The 18,283-nt window shown below is 42.8% G+C and overlaps 1 protein-coding gene across 1 annotated transcript in view; it reads right to left on the bottom strand.

Moving 5' to 3' along the window:
• LOC132074595 (deubiquitinase DESI2-like) overlaps positions 1-17,948 on the bottom strand; it is a 48,058-nt gene extending 30,110 nt beyond the window's left edge. Inside the window, exon 1 of the mRNA XM_059474493.1 lies at positions 17,904-17,948. Within this exon, the coding sequence (XP_059330476.1) occupies positions 17,904-17,942 (39 nt within the window). The 5' untranslated portion in view covers positions 17,943-17,948. The remainder of the gene's footprint in view (positions 1-17,903) is intronic.
• Between the last annotated feature and the right edge of the window lie 335 nt (positions 17,949-18,283).

Below are 18,283 nucleotides of genomic sequence, written 5' to 3'. Positions count from 1 at the left end.
ACCCAAGAGATTCAGACAACTGCTTCCTTCACAGACTTGCATCTTACAGTATCTCCACATCTGAAATACACCCAGTAAAATCAGGAATTGAAGGAGAAAAGGTAAGATAAGGAAATACTTTAATAAGACCAAAGAGGAGAATTTGCCTTATGTAACTAGTTTCTCTGGGAATATTCCTCCCTCTGTCTCCTCCTCACCACCCCCATTAGTATTTATTTCTATAAAAATCCATTAGATACTGCAACTACATCTTGGCTCCTGTTTGCTTCAGTGAAAAGAGAAAGGGTTGCATATTTGTACCATGGAGTGCAAATGGTGTTGTCTGCCAGATCCCTCAGAGAGCTGCCAAATGTTTCTCCTGCATGCAGAGCGGACATCTAATCCGAACTGTGGCCAGGCTGATGTAGGAGAAAGAGGTAAGCACTGTGATGCCTCACCTAGCTCACAACATCCTCTAATATCTAAGACCTCTGCCCTCAGATTCAGCTGCCTCCATAGATTGGCCCTTCTAAGAAGAAGGTATTCTAAGATATCTGGACCCTTCTAGATGCCTAGATATCTATTGTAGAAAAACAAAGCCTAATTTGGCCTGAGGAAGTCAGTCATTGTCAACTTCCTCAAAAGCAGATTGCAGCTTATATCTGGAAGTGAAGAAGCACACTCCAAGCACACCCCCATTTTGATTACTATCTGAAATAAGAGCACATGCTCATAATAGGACACTATACACAACTCATATTCCATACTGACCCAGAAATTCTTCTCAGAGAACCAGAGACCTAAAAATGTCATCACCCTCTTTCCAGAGTGGTGAGCAAGGTGATCCATAGTGCAGAACAAGGGCAAAACCTCATTCAGTTGGTCTCACCTTTGACACAGACATGACTTGCAGAAGTGATTAAGGGTACTGTACAGCACATGTGGATTTCAGTTCCCTTGAGCTGCTTTTCTGTAAGTTCACTCATGCAAGCTAAGGAATACAAATGATCATAAAACCATAAATTAAGCTAATTACCCAGTAAACCAAGAGAAAAAAAAGATTTCTATTCCTATCTAGCAGGGAAGTGATCTGGACACTCTAGCAATGAAAGTCATGCAGGTGATGAATAGATAGGTCTGAGACCATTCAGTTCCCACTCCATATATCTGCCTTCTCCCAAGTTAGATGGATGCATGCAAGAGGTAAACAGATTCATCAAACAAATAAGATCAGCAGCCCAGCCTGATATATTTCATCTTATGTGAAAGTTCCATTTGCTCTATGAAGTATGAGTAGCATTTTTATAATTCATTTTACTGTGATTCCCTTTAACACCACAATAATCTTGTTTAGCTTCTCTTACTGTAAGAGACCACAAAGGGATAAAATCCCCAAGATAATATAAAACTGGGCATCATGACCAAAAGACTGCTTGCATGACTGGGAGATCTCTGGAGGGGCTAGTGTCACCAGATGGAGTTCATAAACCAATCTCTCTTCTCATGCTTCCTATCAGATCTAGAGAAGTAGCTCATCATCTCTTTGGAGCCAGAACTCTCTCTGGCTCCTATTTACAAAGTGTCTTTGTGAAACAGGATAGAATCCCAGTTCATGGCTAAGGCTCATTGTTGGTATCACAAATGAATCATCAACAGCAGGACAAGGCAAACACCGGCATATTGTAAGGAGAGTGTTACCTCCTTCCACAGGAGAACTTGGAGAAAACTTCACAAGCAAACAGGAGATATTTGCTCATGCACCATATCTGCAAACATAAATGCAGTCTGTATGTGTACAACAAAGCCTTAGAGAACAGCAGTATTTTAACCCTCTGCTTTCCATCAGGTGGCTGGCTAGCAATATGCAAACATGTCCAAGACTGCACAAATCCAACAATCTCCTTTCACATATGCTATTTTAGTAATCAAGCCTAGAAACAAGCCCAGTATTGCACCAAAGGTACAGCACTGCAGATTGGTCCTTGGCAAAATTCCTTATAGGAACAATTTTCTCCTAATCTCCTCTTTCAGAACATGATGACTTACACAAGTGTGCTGCTGAATCCCTAGGAATGCCTTTGCTTTCTGTGGCAATAATTAGCCTGCTCAGAAGACAGCCCTCTTCAGCAAGTAAGCTAGAGAAGATGAAATTTTTTTAACTCTCAACTTACTTTATCCTCCAAAGTGCATTTGTAAGTGGTAAACAACAAGGGTAAACACACAGCTTGGTTTGCTACCCTGCAGCAGCAATGTCCAGGTAATCAAGTATGAAAACAGTGCTGGATAGAGGAAAATAGCCAGAAATGCATGCTTTTTCCTCTCTCTTTGTAACAAAAAGACCACCTACTCTGACATGAGCTTCATTTCTATTTTGTGTAATTGTGTAGCTGTGGTTTCTACCTCACTTGAACACTTACACCATGGGTTTTGTGCACCCGTGTTTGCAAATATTTTCTTTGCTTTCCCTTCCAGCTCAGTCCTAGCAAGGCACGTGCTCCTCATCTGTGTGATCAGATGGCGCTGCAGAACAGACATGAGCAAGACCAGCCTGGTGCTGAATTGCTGCGCTGGTGCCAGTCCTAAAGAAAAACACTCATGAGAGAAAGAATGCCAGCTAGGTTCAGCAGAGAGATGGGATGGAGAATAATGACATGATTCATGTCACAAGTGAGCCTTTAGAAGATGCTTCAAGTAAACAGGAATCAGTCTTGAGTTTTAAAGCCTTAAGAATAACCAAGATCTTGGAAGCATTCCGATGCTCTGTTTCTTCAGTATGTGGAACTGCTTAGCATTGTGGCACTCAAATCTTAGTTCAAGTGCAGTCACAATAAAGATTTAGACATCATGAACACACAAATTAGGGATGGGAGAACCTGAGTGTCCAGCAGAGAGCACAGCAGGCAGCACTCTCACTGATCATTCCTCAGTCAAATTGTCTCAAGACCCTGTGCTTTCAAGAGCAGATGAAAACATTTTCACTTCTAGAAAGACAGACCTAAAAATTAAAAGAATAGCCTCTCCAGTAACATTTATTTCTTCAATCCTTCCTTCAACAGGTCAGAAGAGAAGTCTTTAGGGCCAAGTGACGGCAAAGCTGCACAAGGAGAACTCAAACAGGACACCCACTGTTAAAAAATTAATTTAATCTTTCCATCAGAATTTTCTTGTTTCCTCCAAAATAAAACTGGTGAAATTCCCATGCTGTAACCTCCCAGTTTTATTTTTATATTATAGAAGTAGGAGGAGTGAGGATATCAGAAGAGGACTTAGCTTTTCACCACTAAGTAATACACCTGCAAGCTACCAGCAAGGGCTGTTGATACAGAAGGTTACATTTGCTCAGGAAAACTGAATGGAAGAAAGAGCTTTGGAGGCCTAGTAAAGAAGAAGAGGTCAAGCTCAGAGAAGCCCCAGAGCTAAAAATGTGTCAATGTGTTAGAAGGAAGTGTCATATATGCTTGTGCTGCTCCATCTCCCAGTTGTGATCACAAGCAGGCATTGAGGGAAGAATAATGAAATTGGATTAGATGGATCCTTGGTCTGAAAGAGTTTGGCAGTTCTTATGTTTGTGTTCTTTTCTGTGAATAAGAACAAAAACATGGAAAGGAAACTTTGGAAATACAAGGAGGGGAAGTGTTTCAAAGATGAGCTTTCATCTGTCTGAAAGACCGGGCAAGCCTTGTGAACCTGTGGGAAAGAATCTGCCTCACACTTTGGTAGTCAGAATACAATTTAAGCAAAGGTTTTGAGATTACGCTGTAATTGCCCAATTAGCTCTTGCGTGCAAAAGGGATTCTCTTCTATTTATTCACATCCAGCAGGGCAGAAATCCAAAGCTTTCTGCCCACTGTGGATTTGCTCTTCCAATTCATTAGGATTAATTTCTTCACCACCCACACAATTCTCTGAATCTCTGCCTCCCCTCCTGCCCCACTGCCACCTGTCAAAGCTAAAAAGATGATTGGTGCTCCTTAAAAGCAGCACAAAACATCTTTATCCATCTATTTACTGGCAGATGCTTTCTCCCCCCTGCTCCTTTGCTACACTAGTTCTTTCCAAAAGCCTGCAGTCTGTCAAGCTGTCCCCAGAGCACATATGTGCATGCAGTGCTTAACCACATCACCTCCTGTAACCCCCATGTTCTTATCCCCCCAAAATCCTAGGTAGCATTTTATTTTGTCCAGTACCAAGTTAAACAAGAATACCTTCAAATCTATTTGCCATCAAATTAAATTATACTCTGTGTAAACACATCAGCATGAAGACTTCAGGCTTGTCTAGAGCAATTGTTTTTATTTGTAAAGCAGAGGATAAATTTTGATGGATTAACATGAATGTAATCCTGTTGTCAAGTCATTGGGCAGAACTGGGAGTGACTCTTTCTCCTTTACCTACTCCTATCTCAGTCCAAAGCTTATACAGGGGGGAAAAGGGGAGCACTAATTGTTCGTGCTCTGACTCATTTACCCTGTTTACTAAGTGACACCTTTTCAGAGAGCTTCTTGAATTGTATCATCAGAGATGCTCTGTAAATTAATCAGTTTGGAAAGAACCATCTCTGATCCTGTTGGCATCACAGTACGACATTAAATCCTGGGAGTTTTCTTTCAAACGGGAAATCATGATAATAACAGAGGACCTGCACTTTCATTTTGAAAAGACTGAGTGCTGGAAGAGTGCTTCTGACCCACAGTTCCCTTCAGTGCTGGAAGGTGTCTGAACTCCGCCAAAGGAGAGCACAGGTAAACTCAGAAGCTGCAGTAAAAAACTTTGCTTTCAAATATCTAACACAGTCCTTAAAAAGAAATCAGACCATTTTCAGCAGCTACATCTGGAGAAGAATAAGAAGAGTCTCACAATCCTAACTCCACATCAAAACCCAAGGGACTGCACAACAAGTTATCTAATCATAGAATCATAGAATACCTCAAATTGGAGGGGACCCATAAGGATCATTAAGGCCAACTCCTTTCTTCTCTCAGGACTACCTAAAACTAAAGTGTAATGACTAAAAATGTTGTCCAGACGCTTCTTGTACATGCAAGGCTGTGCTGTGACCACTTCCCTGAGGAGCCTCTTCCAGTGGCCAGTCACCCTCTCAGTGAAAACCTTTTTCCTAATGTCCAGTCTGAACTTCCCCTGACACAGCTTCATTCCCTTCCTCATGTCCTATCATCAGACAAGCCGGCCTCTCTGCAAGCTAGTGCCTCAGCTGCACATTGGGAATAACAGCCTTTTCCTTCTCCAGGGAAATAATGGCAAGTACGCTGGAGAAGACTGAGAAAGGATCATGCCCTGGAGTGGAAAAGGCTAGCAGATCCCTTGGGTATCCTGTTCCACCCCCTGCAACAGCAACACAGCATGGAGATACATTTGCTTTAAATTGTCAAGTACCATCAGCAAGGGCCAGAGCACAGAGCTGCTCAGGGGGAGCTAATGTATCCTGTCACACAGCACAGCACACAGCCCCCTCATGCTGCATTGTTTTCTTACCCACCTCTTCTGCACCTTCCATCCCTTGAACAACATCCACCATGCTGCAACCTGCGTGTTTGCAATTCACACACCATCATCTTGATTTGCCTGGGCTTTCCTGACAGAACTAAATGAATAGCAAATTGAGCTCTGTTTTACCCTCCCCCACTTTCCCCTTGCTTTTGTACATGCTGAAGTAAAAAGCTTCCTCTGACTCAGATTTCAGCTGTCACAGATTTCAGCAGTTTTCTCCCAGGAAGTCTGGATGCTAATGACAGAAATAGCAGCTGTCTCTAAATACTTCATCTGCTGTCTGTGGCCAGAGGGCAGCAGGTGTGGCAGGTGACTGCTTCAGAAAATCCCCTATCCTCTCCAGGCAGGCTCTGGTGAACAGGGATTGGGACCACCACCCCCCGATTGACAGAAAGGCCAGGAACAGTTGCCAGGGCAGGCAGGAGGGATGGAGCAGGAGGGCACGTGCTCACCCAGACACGGGTCAGGCAGCCAGCAGGATGCAGGGCTGCTGCCCCTCAGCTCACACCCAGAAATCCTGCTGCTGCCTCCCATCCCTATGGGAATCATTCCCACCCAGGCAGCTACATCTCAGGTGCCAAAAAAGCAGTCAGAGTGTTAAACCCCTAAGCATCCCATAAATAGGTTATCTTACAGGTGAGATGACTCAAGGCAAAGATTGAAGTGGCTTGCTAGAAATGCAATTGAGATGGGAACTAGAACTAAGAGAAATACCCAAACCTTTCTCAACATCCAGTGCTTTACTCAAAATGAAGGTTTGGTTGTTCTCGGCCAGAGTCCAAGGACATGCTTTGTTGGCAGCATCAAACAATCTGTTTAGAACTTTTTGATTCCCACATGTTCAAAGCACTTGTACTTTCCACAAAACATTGTGGTGTCATTGAGCACAATGTTATGTTTGAATTGAAAGGAGGAAAAAAAATATCACCATCTATTATTACATGTAAATAAGAGTTGGTCTTCTACATAGTATCTTAGAGAAGAATGAAGGAAGAGTGAGCTTGACCCTTGCTGTGCTAATTATTGATGCTCAATCATCAATTTACTTAGACAAAAAAGCATGCTATCCAACGCACTATAATTTCTTTCAATCTGCATGACGGCATCCTGGGATAGAAAGAAGGGCAGAGGAGAGCATAGAGGTACCTGAGGAGCTAATGGTATCCTAGGGATCCTAAAGAGCACAATTTAAGCCATGTGTATCATCCTGTCTTAATGGGTCCACTTAGCTGCAACACCCAAGGCTTCCCACAGTAGGATTTTAAATGGTAGCAGGAAAGTGGAATATTGCCTCAACCAGAAATGAAGTGCTGGTGCCATTCCATCTCCACTACAATTGTCCCAGCTAGAAGGAGTTGGGTGTCAGGTTCTCATGTCTGAATATTCCCAGTAGGAAGAAGAGCCTTGAGATGAGTTCGGCAATTTTCTTCTTTCATGCCTATTCTTTGGTCTGTCTCTTCTCCGGCTCTCTTTTATAATAGCACAGAAGCTGAATCAGAGCACAGGGAAGTCCTGGAGCTCATACAACCTCAAGTGTCTCTCTGATTCTAAGCAATGGCAAGCAGCATCATACCACAGAGAGGCACAACAGCCAGCCAACAGTCACAGAAAATTAGTTGTGGCACCCAGGATTTAGCAGCCCAGCAGGTATCTTTTAGAGAGCTAAATATTGAGGTATGTTTCTAGTAGGTAGGTGTTCATAATGGGCAATATACCAGCAGCTGCAGTAGCATTACAGTTCTCATCCCATACAATGGTACAGCTCCAGTTCTGTTGCCAGACTCAGGAACGAAGCTTAACTTTCTCTTGCATTTTCTCAGTTTGCACATTTGTTGCCCCTGCTAGTACCAGGTCATCTGGTGTGGGCTCAGATGAGAGGGTGCTTAAGTTCACTTCTGGGTGCTTAAGTTCCTTGACAGAACAACAGCTTTACAATAATGAGTAGCAGAACACTAAAACTTTCTGACTTGACTGATAAAATAGTTCTCCATGCTTCATGGGCAGTTCAGATGCTTGGCACTAGGGATATTGTGATGATTAATAATTAACTGGCTGGAGAGACTGAGAGCTCAAGGACAGATGCTTCCCATCTGCAGAAGGGAGGGAGGGGATTGGTAGGGTAAGAAGGTGACAAGGTTGGTGTGCCCCTGGAAGTCAGCCGCCTTTTCAAGATACTTTGCTGGTATCTTCCAACACAGAAGAAGGTATTATCCTGCACTTCTCCAGGTGGCTTTCACTATCCCATGCACTGGGGGACCAGGGCAGCAATGATCCCTCCCAGCTCCTGGTGTCAAGCTCACCTAAATGAGATGCATCATTAGAAGCTGCATTCATGTATTTAATAGTCTTGAACACCAGCTTTAATGAGACACCTCTGAGATCTCAGGAGAAGTAACAGACAGATAGAAATATGCTTCAAAGTCCTCTGGGTATGAGAGGTAAAATCCAAGTTCAGAGGTACCAAGTACAGGATTTTTAAGTACCTGGTGTGTTGTTCTTTACACTAGCTTTAAAATTTCATCTGCATAAATTTCTTTGATCCACGAATGGCTTTAACCACATTAAAATTAGTCAGAACAGCAGCTGCAATAGGCACTGAACTGCATATCTCAGAGTAATTACACATTACAAAGGGAACCCTTGAAGCACTTCAGTAACATGCCATATTACAAACAGCACTTGAAAAGCCACAGATGGACTTGTGAGCTGTAGAATATCACCTTTACTCCAGCTTGCTTCCTGCTTCCTTGCCTTTCTCTCAAGAGTAGAGGGTGCTTCAAAGAGCATTGAAAAACTTTTAGTTGATCCTGTGCAGTTAAAAACTGAAAAACAGATGTGTAAGGAGTCTCTTCCTCCCCACACCCATTCATTCTTTACCTCCCAATTCAGCTCTCTGATTACATGTTCCTTCCTATTAGCTCTGCCTGAATACAAGGGACAGAAGAGTACATGCTCAGCCATCAGGGGGATGTATGACCAATCTAATTAACACAGGGCTGGGATGAGCTCCGGGCTGTCCTCCCTTGCCCCCCCAGGGGTGTCCTGCCTGTTTGCCAAGGCCTCTGGCTACTGTGATATAGAACACCGTTCCTGCCAGCAGCACTCTGCCCAGGGGAGGAGACAGAATTTGACCCAGACAATAAAAACAACTGAAATTTTTAGGGATCCATGTGGTTTGCATTTTTTTCATCCTTCCAGACGCTTTTGCTCTGTGGAAGTCACAGCTCTTGTTTATGAGACATAAGGGGAAAAAAAAGGATTTACAGTATTTCCTTTCTTCTGGTCCCAAGAACACCTGAGCTTGAACTGGACCCATTTAATTTGCCTCTGTTTCTCCTTGGCTTTCACTGGAATTCATCTGTTCTGTTTCAATTCAGTACAACCTATTCCTCAATGCCCTGTCCCCCAGTATTCTTGCAGTAGCCAGCACACAAGGCACAGTGCTCCAGCAATAGAAAATAGGTCTATTCCACATCCAAAGAACTGCCAGAGAGAAGATAGCTAGCTGTCTTGGATAACAAGCAGCCATAAAAATTAGAGTGAATAAAAGTACAGCAAATGGCACTGCAATCAAGAACAATGAATGTTAGAGCTAGAGACAGAGGGTAGGTGGATTTCAGCCTGGAACACACCTTTTTAGCTCTGACCTCCACAGATTTGGAAACCTTCAGCACTGCCTTTCCCCTCTTTCCACAATGTCTCCATCTCAGTATTGCTCTAAAGGCATAATAGCCCTTGAATTCTTAGTGCTGGGACAGACTCAGAAAAAAGCTCCTCATGTAACTGAATCTGCAGGCTTAGTAGATAGGTGAGGAAGGAAGGGCAGAAAAGATCCTCTCAGCACAACAAAGCCTGACATCTGTCTAAAAATGCCCTGACTGAAAACAAACAAGTAGGATGAGGGAAGAGCAAGCTTGACCTCTTAATTCCCAGGAGGAGCAAATGCTTTCTGCTTGTACCTAATAATCAGGAGGCCAAACAATTGTCCAGGAGGGTACAAACCAACTTTCTAACAACCTCAGCCTAGCAGAAGGAATTTGGCTCTCCACCTGTTTCAGAGAGAAGCGGCCTGGCTGATCTATCATAGCATATCTGGAGTCCAGCTTTCTCATTCCTTTGTGGTGAAGCAGTTTTAGAATTGTATAAAGTAGGGAATAGACTCCTTTCATACAAAATACATGTTCAGTGGACCACAGAACAAGTGTGAGTAGCACTATAGCTTGGCTCCAGCTTGGACAACCTCCTGGAACAGCTAGGATTCACTGGAAATACACACTCTTCTGCTAAGTGAGCATTTCAAACAATACAGAAATATTTTCACACAAGAGACCCAGAACAAGCAAATCCAGAGGTTCCTGCTGTCTGCTTCTCTGGCAGACCTGTGTGAAGAGGCAGCTGTATTTGAAACCCCCAGGGATTTTAACCTGGTCTGTCACCCCAGATGCATCAGCACACTAAATGGTAGCAGCCAAACGCAGAACTAGTACTGTTACTGCCCCAGCACATAAGCAGCACTCACGATGAAACCTCTGAGTGTTTCATGCCATCTCAAATGCCCTGAAATAGTCAAGGCATCTCTTCAAAGTTGATAGCTATGATAGAAGATCAATGAGAGAAAATACCTCAACCTTTCCTGAGAGAAATCCAGAGGTCAGCCAAATATCCTAAAACATCCTTTTATATCGATGCTTCGCTAGGTAGAGCCTTTTGTTTTCTAGAAAAGTGATTTGCTAAGAAAGCAACAAAGCCCTGCCTGAAAATACCCACAACCTAGGCCTCTTCTTATGGAACTAGAGCAGAAAGCTGAGACTCTTGCCCCAGGTGCTACCCAAAAGCAGAGGTTAATGACAGAGGTTATGACTTATCAGATTAATCCCATGGTTAACATCTCGCTCCTCTCTGTCACTTCTCACATTCACCAGGCTAGTCCAGAGCTGGGGGAGATGACAAATACAGGGCAATTATAAATTCATCAGCTCCAAGTAATACCAAACAAAGCAAGACACACAGAGGAGCCAAGAACAGACATCTAGGAGAACATTGTGTAAGTAGGGAAAGCTAACCTATGGCAAAGCCGGTAATTCACTCTGGAAGGTTACATTGGGCTCCTTGTACACTCTAAACCCCAAGGCAGCAATCAGCATCTAGGAAGCTTATTTTCTTGCATCAGGATCCAGTATAAGTCACTCACTAGCAGATATTGAAGAGAACAGCAAAGGGGTTGATAGTTCCTTGTGGGTTTAAGTATGACCATATGGAAAGCAAAGTAACAGATCCAAGGCTGAAGGTTCAGCAAACCATATAATCAACAGAGCTCACACTGTGCCAGGTCCTCTCTTTCCCAGAGATGTGGATCTATCAGGAATCACATGGCATTCAACTCATATGTTGACACACACACAATGAATGTACTAAACAGGCTGAAATGCTTTCAGTATTTCTAGCATCAGACACTTGCTTCGGTAGATCAGCACTCCCACCTATCAGAGATCATTTATTTCTCCCAGATTTTCTATTTCCCTTATCATTGCTTTCCCAGACACCTTAAGATGAATTGTTTAAAATTTAAGTTACCAATTAAAACAATTTTCCAATCTTAGGATGTAGCCTCATATCTTCCTCTGAGATGAGAAGTTTCACAGATTCACGGGCTGATAGATAAAGCTCTGAAATGCTTTCAGCTGCTTTCTCTGCCCTGGATCTTTCATGCTCAAAAACATCCAGTGGTTGTTAGAACAGTGGCAAATATTTTTTTTTCCTAACAGTTTGAGTCCACTTGTTAGAGAAAGAATCATTAGACTTGAAAATTTTGCATTTTTTCTTCCCCAGCAAAAATATAGATTTTTTTGTATTGATTGGTCTCTGACTCCCTCCCCAGCTCCAGCTACGTCATCTTGGCATAATGACAGGAACAAGAGGGACTGAAACAAACAGAGAATTAGAATGAGGGCAGTTCAGGTCACTAACATAGCTTTCAGCCCTAAGACACCCATTTAAATTCAGTTCATTGCACTAATGCACAACCATATACCTGCTGATCACTACACTTGGAAATGGATCTGACAGCTGTTTCAACTTGGTAGCTCACTAATGCTCAGCTCTCCCCTACAGAGGCTCCCACTGCATGCATGACTTAGTCCCTGTGGGCTGCCTGAGTAGGAAGCTGGATGACCAGCTGAGCCATGACACCAGAGCAGCTCAACTAGGGATGTAGTAGGGATGTAGAGCCAGAAGGGTCTGCTTTCCTATTGCTAACATAAATTTATTTGTTAGGAGAATGACAGGCTCCAGTACTGTCAACACATCAGCTTTCATCAATAGTAAGAAGGGTTTGTTTGGTTTGGGGGCTTATTTGTTTGTTTTAAAGAATAGCCAAGTAAAATTAGGAACCTTGACAGCCTAGTGAGCCAGAAGCTAAATCCTGCTGACAGAAGCGTCATATTCTAAAAGGAATCTGCCTTTCTGTAAGGGGAAAGCCCAAAAAGCACCAGAGAAAAATCACTGGAAACCAACTTCCATATGGTTTCAAGAGGAAGCAATCATTTCTCTCAGAGCTGCTCAGAGCCAGGCCAGGGGATTGGGGCTTTGCCTGTGGATGGGTTAAAGAACAGCTTCCAGTAACAGCAAAAGTAACTCTGGATCTTCCATATCTCTGGGTTAGAGCTGACCTTACTTTAAGCCCCTGGCCTTACACCTGAAATCCTGCACAGGAGTCTCCTGACCCCACAAGGGTTCAGACTGCTTGAAGTAAGTGCTTTAGAGACACCAAGTCAGACTGTCACCTGCAGGAACCAACTCAAGAGCACTGATGTGGGAACTGTGGGCTAATGACAGGATCCATGAGGCTTTTGCTTCAGAAGCAGAGTTCACACATTTTTTAACACTGTCTTTAGCTTTCCTAGTTTCTCCTCAGGTTTCTTACATTTGCTGGTGTAAAGGAGAGCATGTTGGGGAGCAGTTTTCCTAAGGCAAGCAGGACTAGCAGAAGTGTCAACTCCTGTGTTGCCCTGGATAAGTCAGTTCAAGTCAGTCCACTGGGCAACAGAGCACTGGCTCAGCGAGTTTGCTGATGGGATAAATGCTGGGGCTGGAGAGAGCAAGGCCCTGTGTGCAGTCAAGAGACAGCTCTTTAGACATCTCATGCATAAGCATACAGTAGTCAGTGACAGGGCTGCAGTGCTGGAGAAGATCTGCAGTAGCACAGACAGGTAGCCAGCTTGTCACCCTGACAACATCCAAACAGACTGCTCCCCCAATGGATAACACATCGCTAGGCTGTTGCTAAGACAACAAAAATTCACTTACTGTACATAAATGGGCACATTTCATTGCTGGACTTATTAACTTGGGCCATGCCACTTCCTCTTTTTCTCCTTAATTGATTTAAATCGGATAACATGTTTGGATTCCTTCTTCTTGAAGGAAAGAACTCAGCTGCAGCTCATTGTAATAGTTTTTTAATCTTTTCTTCTTCTTCCAATTGATTTCCTCTCTCCAAAGACACAAGAGGGGAAGGATGTCTAGTTACACTTTGTCATTTCACAGACTTGAAGCAGGCACTGACTACAACACAGTGCTCAGCATCACCAAACTGCTTTTCTTGTCCCTCTGCTCCTGCATTCAAGCAGAGCAAGGGAACAGTCCCGCTCTACTATCCTGCCTGAGGTCACCCTGTTGTCACACAAATGAAATTGATGCAGTCTAGGAGGAAAAGAGATGCAGAAACAAAGCCTAGTTTTCCTCACCTGCACAGACTGCCAGGCTGCTCAGACTGATTTATTTGAAACATCTACTGTACTGCCACCAAATTTGCCATAACACCTTTCTTTAAAAAAAAAAAAAAATTAAGTTTTTTTCCAAAGTCAAGAGCATTTGCACTGGGAATTGTTGTATCCAAGAAAACTGAAGCAGTCTGGACACACCTCTCATACCTTGGGCTCAGGACTCTGCTGTTATCCAGCTTTTTCTGCTCTTTTCCCTTATTCTCAGCAGTGGTCTATTTAGGCTCTCTGACCTTTAACCAAGAGTCTTCCCAGAAAGTTTTTGGGCCCATAACAGAAAGTATCATAGTATGACACAAGAATGATTACAAACCCTGAACCCATTATGCAGCATATGCATAGTTGAATAATCTAAACACAGTCCTACCAAACAAGCAAAAAATCAGCACAGGCCAACTCAAACCTCCAGGAAGATGCAAAAAGCAAGCACCTGAGGGCTGTCTGATCCTTCACACCTCTGTGCAGCACTATGTCTGACCACTCCTAGGAAAAAAGAGCATTTAGCACTCCTGTTAGATACACTATAGCACTGTGGGGAACCCATTTCCAAGCCCCTGTTAGCTCACCATTCTGCTTTGTTACCCAGTACCCTGAGCTTGATATGATTTGAAGACAGAAGAATGAATAAGAATCTAGATAAATGAAGAGTCAGTGATAGAGTCAAATGCTAAACACAAAATCTTTACACTTACTTCCACAACAAGCCTGTGAAGAAGATTAAAACACTCCAGATTTTTCCTAGCCTGTTCTTATTCATGGAAGAGGGAATTCTTATGAGTTTTGTGACTGGTCAGAGAGCAAATAAGAATAGGGTACACCTGCCATGCCTTTCCAAGAACATGGTAAACCTTTGAGTGAATGGTGTGTTTTGGAGAACTGAAATTATTCAGATTTGACTAATAATTTTCAACAGAGATGACTTGCAAATATCTGAAGGAAAATTAAAGCATTTAATTTTATATATCTATATTAGGAGTTGCCAGAATTTAATTAAAATCTCCCAAATGTAATATTTTGCCTTTTGTTCTCTATTTGTTAAATACAAAAAATAAATGTATGGTCAACATGTGGAGGAGGAGAAAAAAAAATCCTAGTGACCGTTCATTACTTAATCTTTCAAGACCACAAGTTCTACTATTGACTTAGAACATCACTGCTCCCTGACTCCCTGCTGACCAGGGCTTTCATTCTCCTCTGCAGCACATCCCAGGGGCTCATTTTCCCCAGCAGAAGGAGTAAGCAAAAATGCCAATAGATCAAAACAGTTCTGCATGTTATCAACTGCAAAGACGGGAAATTCAGGACAACCTCAGCTGTAATAAAAGAGGAACAATAGTGATATGAATCTTTGCCTCTCATATGATAGCATGAATCTGCTATGCAATAAGCTGAAAATATGAGAGCCCCCAAACTTGAATCTCTTCCAAGAAAACTATTTTTAGTGGAATATGTTTAGCTTGTTAAAGATTTAAACCCAGGAAATAATTGCAGTTACTCTCCTGCCTGATTCAAGCAGGCAACATTTATTAATGTACAGTCACTAAATAAATTATTCCAATGTAAGCCACAAAAACTTAAAGTGATGAAGGAACAGGATGATATCCTGCCTAAAAAAAGTCAACCCTGTGCCTGTGGTCTAAGTAAGATCTGCTCCATGATAAACAGTATATGGAGACAGACTGGAGGGAAGAGAGCTGCAAGAAGTTAAGAAAGGAAATTTGATTTGTCCCTCTGAAGGGCAAGTGGTAAGTGACTAATCTGAGCAAACTCTGTCACAGATTTTATAGACCTAGTTCTTTCTTGCAGGTCTCCAACCAGCAGATGGCTTAGATTAAGTCCATGCAAGAGCTGAATTCAGACTGGCAAAGAGATTCATCGGTCACCAAACCCATGATCCATGTTGTTATTCTGTGTTCACACTTACACATTAAATCAGAGTTCAGTATCCTGCATATCTACTCTTTAAATTGTCCTAATTGAGCAGCAAAGTCCACTTGCTCTGTTTTGCAAGTGTACAAGCTCTTTGGCGTGAGACGGGGTATAACCACCTTGTGTGCTGATGGTGAAGCTAGGTCACTTTTGATGGCAATATTCAGAACACTGGGAATACCCAGACATTTTTTGCTCCATTATTTTATACTGAAGAAAACAAGCCTACAAATAGATCTACCTCCTTCAGCAATTTGTGGAAAACACCTCATTAAACAGCAGTACTTTTTTTCCTAAAGAAGTCTGCTTCATATCCAATGGATAAAAGGATAAATGGCTATAATCTTTGAATACATAAGACTACACAGAGTGGCTATTTCATAGCTGCACAAAACCCATAATTGAACTTCTGCCCTAGGGATAAGTTTTCCTGCAGTGTAAGTGCTTCCAGTTGCCATATGGGGTTCACGTTCTTTGTCAGGAAAGCAGAACTTCACATTAACTTCACAGTTAATTGTTGTTCCAAGTTGTGGTGTTGTTGTTGTTGCTGTTGTTGGGTTTTTTCCACTGAGGCTAGTTTTCCAACAGTCACTCAAGCAAATGTGCTCATTTCCCAGTTCCCCCGCAATTCCCCACCACAGTGTAACAAAGTGCAGATTTTGCATGGCTACATTCCAGGCTTCGTGGTGTTAAAATCATAGCAGCAATGGAAAAGCATGTAGCTGCAGTAGTCATAAGGTAGGACTTGAGCTACAGGTGACTCAGTGGTAGTCAAACAGATGCTGTATGAAAATAGATTGGTTTCTGTGTACAGACTGGTTAACCCATGGAGTTAGTACTTACACATGATGATTTCCATGGTGTGCTAAGCAGCAAAAACTACTCAGTCTGAAATAAATTGGTGACCTCAATTCTGTTCACTGTGTCTGGGTGTCCATCTCAGAACACAGTGACTATGAACAGCAAGCTCCTTCTGCCTTAATTACTTAAGGCTTCATCTTTGGTGTCAATCAATCAAACATAAAAAGGTAAAGACCATGTCCATCCAGTATTTGGATCTCTTCAGCTTAGTGGTGAAACATCCACTGCTTTGGGATGGATCAACAGGGGCTGAGAGAGGAAAGCTTAGGCCATAGTCTGCTGCAGAACAAACTGAAAAAATTGCAAGGAAGTCAGTGGATATTATAAAAGCACAACAAAACTACTTTATTTTCCTCAAAGGATTAACGATAAACCCTTTCATGTGCATTTGCAACGTAAGTCCCCTGTTATCAGGGACTAGCTACCACCTATTTGGGTTCAGTTGGCTGAAGAACTTCTTGGAGGAATTCACAGTTCAGACTGCTAAGCAACTGACCAATAAACACTCAAGACCAAAGTCTTGGGAAGGATTTTACACTGACTTGCTCAATTTGACCAATAATAGCTCTGGAAGAGGCAGTTTCAGTCCACTGTACTTGTGCTTTCTGGACTGCTCACCAATGCAGATACAGTCCTACCTAAATAATCTTTACCACTCTCTCTTCCCTCAGAAAACAACCCACCTGCTTTAGTTCACAAAGATCCCTTGATTCTTGTGATAAAAAGACATTTGACTTTTACAGCAACCCACTCCTAATCTCTTTGGTGTCTGTTCTCTGGATTTCCCCAGCAGGGAAGCCCACACTCTTCTGTGGGCTTCCTGGTAAAAGTTGTCACTGCCTGGCAAATCTATGCTGTAATCTTAAAGGTCTGAAGCTGGATATTTAGAGCTCAGTCAGCACCTGGGCCTTGTAAGGCCATATTTTCCCCAGGAAGTTGTATTAAATTTGTGGATGATCTGAAAACTACTTTTTAAAAATCATTCATTGGTAATCAAAAAACAAAGGTGAAATACATAATCATCAAAACACTTCTCATGTGAACATGATTCTCCTCAGCTTCTGTCAGACCAGAAAGCAAATAAATTGTGCCAAGCCGCCTTCTCTTTGGGGGTTTGAGCCAAGATTTGGACCTCCTGATTTGCTAGCATAAAAAACACCCACTCACATTCCCCCTTGCAAGAAGAGGTCAAGGAAAACTTGCTACCCTGTGAACTTTCAGGAAATATTGCTGAGCAGCATGTGCCCATGCCCCTTTCTATGCTGAAACTTCACCAGACAATTTCTTACTCTTGTTGCTGCAATTAACCTTCAGAGAACATTATTAACTACAATCTCATGCATATGAGGAATTAATCCAGATTATTAGAAATTATGTTCTTACTGCAACTCTACAGCTGTTTCTCCTCCTTAGATGAAATCCTGACCCCAACCCCACAGCCTGGTAATGCTTGTTCACTTAAAGGAAAATGATCTCTAACACATACAGAGGTGACCACATTTTCTTCCTTAAGTGGGGCACTGGAAATTAAAAAGTCCTCTCCTCACCCAGTGCCGCTCCTGAAAAATCCTGCAGAAAATCTGGCACAATACCTGTAAACTGGACAAATAGGCTAAACGCTAAAAAAAAAGAGAAAAAAGAAGCGGGTCAGCATCATCTCTGACACACTGACATGAGAGGATGATAGGCTTGGATAAGGAGTTTGGGCCAAGGAAAAGAGGAGGGGGGAGGGAATCAGCCTCTCTGGGGATCTGTGCTTGGCTCCTCTTTGTACAGTGCCTGCCCTCCAAGCATGAACCCCCACCCAGCCCCACTGCCCCCCAGTCAGTAGTATTTCATACTCACCATGTCATAAACATTCAGAATCACTGGTTCATTTGCCATTGTTGACTGCAGTGGAGGCTGGATTAAAACCTTTCAGTCCCTGCCAGATGTGTGTTGCTGCCCCCAGGGTATGCTTTTACCCTGAGCCAGATAGAAGAAAATGCCTCATCCTACAGTAGCTGAAGGAAGGAGGAAAGGAGGGAATTGTCACGGTTGGGTGTGTGTAAAGTTGGATGCAGGGAGGCAGGAAGGCCTGGATTGGGTTTGCTGGTTGTATAGGGTTTATTTTAGCCCTCCACGCCGTGACAGATCCAAGGTTTCTTTTTAACTCTGTAGTGCACCGCGGGGTCTGTAGACTCATACACCACTGTAACCAGGCACCGTCCGAGCTCTTAAATCCC

Source organism: Ammospiza nelsoni, chromosome 6 (assembly GCF_027579445.1).
Source record: "Ammospiza nelsoni isolate bAmmNel1 chromosome 6, bAmmNel1.pri, whole genome shotgun sequence".
Classification (NCBI taxonomy): Eukaryota; Metazoa; Chordata; class Aves; order Passeriformes; family Passerellidae; genus Ammospiza; species Ammospiza nelsoni.
This window is presented reverse-complemented; position numbering and strand designations above follow the sequence as displayed.